Source organism: Anguilla rostrata, chromosome 1, assembly GCF_018555375.3.
Source record: "Anguilla rostrata isolate EN2019 chromosome 1, ASM1855537v3, whole genome shotgun sequence".
Taxonomy (NCBI): Eukaryota; Metazoa; Chordata; class Actinopteri; order Anguilliformes; family Anguillidae; genus Anguilla; species Anguilla rostrata.
The window spans coordinates 82,928,825-82,933,824 of record NC_057933.1 but is presented as its reverse complement, the minus strand read 5'-3'; the positions used below and the strand labels follow the sequence as shown (position 1 = coordinate 82,933,824).

Genomic DNA, 5,000 nt, shown 5'->3' with positions numbered 1-5,000 from the left:
GGGGCGGTGAGGGGGGGCGGGGGGATGGAGGGGGTTATGTAAAATATTTAGCCTTGTATAACATGCTTGAAAGACACCTGCGCCACTTCTTTGCTCTGCACAGAAAAATAAAGAAGGGCAGGAGGGTGTTAGAGAGAAAGAGATGGAGATAGGGAGAGAGAGAGAGAGAGAGACAGGGAGAGATGGATGGGGGTGCTTCAATGGTTTTCTGCTTCGTTACTAACACCTGAGTCCTCAGTAGCGTGTGTGTGTGTGTGTAAATAGGTTTTTTTTTTTTTTTACAAAAAATCTGTTTGTTTAGACTGTTTGTATTTGTCATCTGTGTCTATACATCTGTCCATCGGCTTTTTTCTTATCAGTGTTCGTTTGAACAGAGTTGTATAAAGTGTGTGTGATGTGAACTGGTATTATTTCTGTGCTGCTTCTAATAATTTGTACAGAAAGTTCATATTTTCAGCTTTTGTAAACTACATTACATTACATTACATTATAGGTTCTTAGCAGACGCTCTTATCCAGAGCGACTTACAACAAGTGCATTACAAAACTCGGAGACAAGCGCTTTACAACATTCCTGCAAGAGAGCTACAATAGGTATAACTTTGCTTAGGTATAAGTGTGAATTGTACACCCTATTTTTTTTTTTTAGAAAAAAATGTTAGAGGGTAGTGGGGGGTGATGAGGTGAGATGTAGCTTGAAGAGGTGAGTCTTCAGTCTACGTTTGAAGACGGCCATTGAGACATGGTGTCTTCTTCAGGCCATAGGGTGCAGAAGACTCTGTGTGTTGAAATTTCGTTTTATTTTATTTTATTTTTTTTGTAATAAATTACTCGTTAGCATAGCATAACATAACATAGCATAACATAAACTATACATTATACCCTGTTTACTTCTGTACTGTGTGTGTGTGTGTGTGTGTGTGCGTGCATGTGTGCGTGTGTGTGTGTGGTTCAGTATGTGTGTGTGCGCGTGTGTGTGGGTCTGTGTGTGAGTGTGTGTGTGGCTCAGTGTGTTTGTGCATGTGTGTGTGGGTCAGTGTGTGTGTGTGTGGTTCAGTATGTGTGTGTGCGCGTGTGTGTGGGTCAGTGCGTGAGTGTGTGTGTGGCTCAGTGTGTTTGTGCATGTGTGTGTGGGTCTGTGTGTGTGTGTGAGTGTGTGTGTGTGCGCGTGTGTGTGGGTCTGTGTGTGTGTGTGTGTGTGTGTGGTTCAGTATGTGTGTGTGCGTGTGCGTGTGTGTGTGTATGCGTGTGTGTGTGTCTGTGTGTGTGTGTGTGTGGGTCTGTGTGTACGTGTGTGTGTGTGTGTGTGTATTTGTACTCATTTCCCTCCTCATTTCTCTGCACTGCCCATCCATCTGTATTTGTCTAATGAATTGAATCATGTGCTTCTCTATTTCTCACCTGCACAGCAGCAGCAGGGTCCTGTGTGTGTGCACCTGCGTGTGTGTGTGTTTGTGTGTTTGTCTGCATGAATGTGTGTGCTTGTGTGTGTGCTTGTATGTGTATGTTTGTATGTGTGTGTGTCTGCATGTGTGTATGCACTTGTGTGCGTGTGTGAGTGTGTGTGCACGCTTGCGTGTGCACTTGCGTGTGTGTGTGTGTGTGTGTGCGTGCGTGTGCATGTGTGCGCGTGATTGTGTGTCTATGTTTGTGTGTGTGTGAGTGTGTGTGAGTGTGTAAGAGAGGCAACTCAGGTGAGTCTCATTTAGGTCACATGGTCTTGCCTTGGCTGCTGTGGGACACAGCACCTCCCCGCACCTCTCTGCAGAAAGAGAGGGAGGGGGAGGAGAGGAAAGGGGGGAGTGCTGCGTGGTGCTCTGCTGCGTGGTGCTCTGCTGCGTGGGGGAGTGCTGCGTGGTGCTCTGCTGCGTGGTGCTCTGCTGCGTGGGGGAGTGCTGCGTGGTGCTCTGCTGCGTGGTGCTCTGCTGCGTGGTGCTCTGCTGCGTGGGGGAGTGCTGCGTGGGTGGCTCATGGCTGGTGGTGCTCTGCTGCGTGGGGGGCAGTGTGCTGCGTGGGGGAGTGCTGCGTGGGGAGTGCTGCGTGGGGGAGTGCTGCGTGGTGCTCTGCTGCGTGGGGGGTGCATGCGTGGGGGAGTGCTGCGTGGGGGAGTGCTGCATGGTGCTCTGCTGCGTGGGGAGTGCTGCGTGGGGGAGTGCTGCGTGGGGGAGTGCTGCATGGTGCTCTGCTGCGTGGGGGAGTGCTCGGGGGAGCTGGTGGGGAGTGCGCGTGTGCTTGCTGCGTGGGGGAGTGCGTGGATGCGTGGTGGCTGCGTGGTGCTGCGTGGGGGAGTGCTGCGTGGGGGAGTGCTGCGTGGGGGAGTGCGCGTGGTGCTCTGTGCGTGGGGGAGTGCTGCGTGGGGGAGTGCTGCGTGGGGGAGTGCTGCGTGGGGGTGTGCTGCGTGGGGGAGTGCTGCGTGGTGCTCTGCTGCGTGGGGGAGTGCTGCGTGGGGGAGTGCTGCGTGGGGGAGTGCAGCGGTGCTCTGCTGCGTGGGGAGTGCTGCGTGGGAGCTGCTGCGTGGGGGAGTGCTGCATGGTGCTCTGCTGCGTGGGGGAGTGCTGCGTGGTGCTCTGCTGCGTGGGGGAGTGCTGCATGGTGCTCTGCTGCGTGGGGGAGTGCTGCGTGGTGCTCTGCTGCGTGGGCTCTGCTGCGAGGGGGAGTGCCAGTGGTGCTCTGCTGCGTGGGAGGCTGCGTGGTCTGCTCTGCTGCGTGGTGCTCTGCTGCGTGGGGAGTGCGCATGGGCTCTGCCTGCGGGGGGGGGCGTTGCAGTAGCAGATGGGCGAGGCTGCGTGCTCACAGATCGCAAGCAGCAACCGTTCTACAAGCGCGTGCGGATCTCCCCTTGCGTCTCTGCGTCCCCGCGGCGCTCACCGTAGCCCGTCACCGCCCGGACAGATCCCATCGCCTCCCTTAAATCAGCCTGAAGCCGTGGCCTCAGCGCGAGGGCAGCTGCCGCTTCCGCAGGCTCAACAATGGCAACAGCGCCCCTTAGTGGCGGGAGGCGGGACGGCTCTGAGCCTGCGAGTCGAGGGAGGGGGGGCCGGGAACCGGGGTCTGGGCTGGAACGTAAATGAGCTCCTTACAGCGTGGGCTGGATTATTTAAACGCATCGCCCCCCCGGGCGCCGCAGAAGCAGGCCCCGGCGTTCAGAGCCCGGACGCCCGCCCTAAATTTCGGCGGGAAAGGGGAAGACGGGAGGCTGCGGCCGCTAATCTTCCTGCTTTACGGCTCGGTCGATCCCGACAGCGGCGTGCGCCACCGGCCCGGCTGGGTGATGGGGCGGGGGGGGGGGGGTCGGCACGGCTCCTCCGTTTAATACGACGGCTTTTAATGAACAGTGACAGGGGTGTGTGTGTGTGTGTGGGGGGGGGGGAAGGGGGCGCGTTCCTCACACCGCTAACCGACGCTTCTGCTCCTGTCACCCTCCTTCGAACAGTTCCGCCGTCCACGCCGGTGATCCAGGCCGAGACGCAGGAGCCCTGGGTGGCGGGGAAGGAGTACACGGTCACCTGCACCGCACCGGACGCCAAGCCGGCCGCAGAGGTCACTCTGCTCAAGGGTACGTTTCCTCGGCGACCGCGTGAGCTTTCAGGCGCTGAGGTCGCTCTCTTCAGGGGTACGTTTCTCCAGCGAGCTTTCAGGCACTGAGGTCTCTCTGTTCAGGGGTACGTTTCTCCAGTGAGCTTTCAGGTGCTGAGGTTGCTCTCTGTTCAGGGGTACGTTTCTCCAGCGAGCTTTCAGGTGCTGAGGTCTCTCTCTGTTCAGGGGTACGTTTCTCCAGTGAGCTTTCAGGCACTGAGGTCTCTCTCTGTTCAGGGGTACGTTTCTCCAGTGAGCTTTCAGGTGCTGAGGTCTCTCTGTTCAGGGGTACGTTTCTCCAGTGAGCTTTCAGGCACTGAGGTCTCTCTCTGTTCAGGGGTACGTTACTCCAGTGAGCTTTCAGGCGCTGAGGTCGCTCTCTTCAGGGGTACGTTTCTCCAGTGAGCTTTCAGGCGCTGAGGTCGCTCTCTTCAGGGGTACGTTTCTCCAGTGAGCCCTTTCAGTTACCGTGAAACTCGGGAGAGATGCATGCTGGGACAGAGAATAAGGAAGAAGTGTTGAGCGCCCGTCTCCCTGTGTGCGCGCGTACAGACGCAGACTGAAAGGCGTTAACAGCGTTTCATGCTCGCGTCGTAGTGCCCCACACACGCAGTCTACCCCGGCGGCGGGTGCGTTTAAAATTGATGGCGGTCTGTGGTCCTACACGCTGCCGGGCTCTAGCGCGCGGCGTGTTAAGCACTCCGGTCTCCATCGACCCGCCCGCTGCATTGATGTGTGGAGCAGCCCTCAGATCACTGCGTCGCTGAACATCCTGTTAGAGGCGGTTCGTCTCGGCTCTGTTCTCGGACTGAGCCGGAGATTTCGACTGTTCCTGTTTCTGTGTGATCTGTTAGATCTCTGGTTTCACCCTCTCTTCCTCTCTTCCTTTCGCTCCTCTCTCACTCGTTGCTTCCTGCACACCCCCCCCCTCCCTCTCTCTCGCCCTCCCTTTCTTATTTCTTCCCGACCTCTATGTGCTTCGTTCCTTTCTCTCACCAAACCCCCCTCTCTTTCTTCCTCGCTCTCTTTTCTTCACCCTCTCACTCTTTCCTCCGCAATTATCCTACCCCCCCTCCTTTCTCTTACTGTCTCTCCCTTTGACTCTTTCCTCCACAATTCTCCTACCCCATCTCTCCTTTCTCTCACTGTCTCTCCCTCTCCCTCCCTCATCCCCTTCTTTTCTTTATCTCTTTCTCTCACTCTGTCCATCCTTTCGCATTCCACCCTCCCTCCTTATCCCTGTCTCCCCCCTTCCCCTCTTCCCCTTCCTCTGTCTCTCACTCTGTCACTATCTCTCTCACTCTGTCACTCCCCTCCCCCCCCCCTCTCTCTCTCTGCAGATGGAGTGGAGCTGACCAATGCTGACTCTGTCACCATGTCTGGATCAGTGGAAAAACTCGAGAACACAGAGGCCGTGGTGAGGTG

The 5,000-nt window shown here is 56.4% G+C and overlaps 1 protein-coding gene across 1 annotated transcript in view; it reads left to right on the top strand.

Moving 5' to 3' along the window:
* nphs1 (NPHS1 adhesion molecule, nephrin) overlaps window positions 1-5,000 on the top strand; it is a 52,081-nt gene that overhangs the window by 13,838 nt on the left and 33,243 nt on the right. The window contains exons 5-6 of the mRNA XM_064306189.1: window positions 3,433-3,555; window positions 4,916-4,997. Coding sequence (XP_064162259.1) covers window positions 3,433-3,555; window positions 4,916-4,997 — 205 coding nt within the window. The remainder of the gene's footprint in view (window positions 1-3,432; window positions 3,556-4,915; window positions 4,998-5,000) is intronic.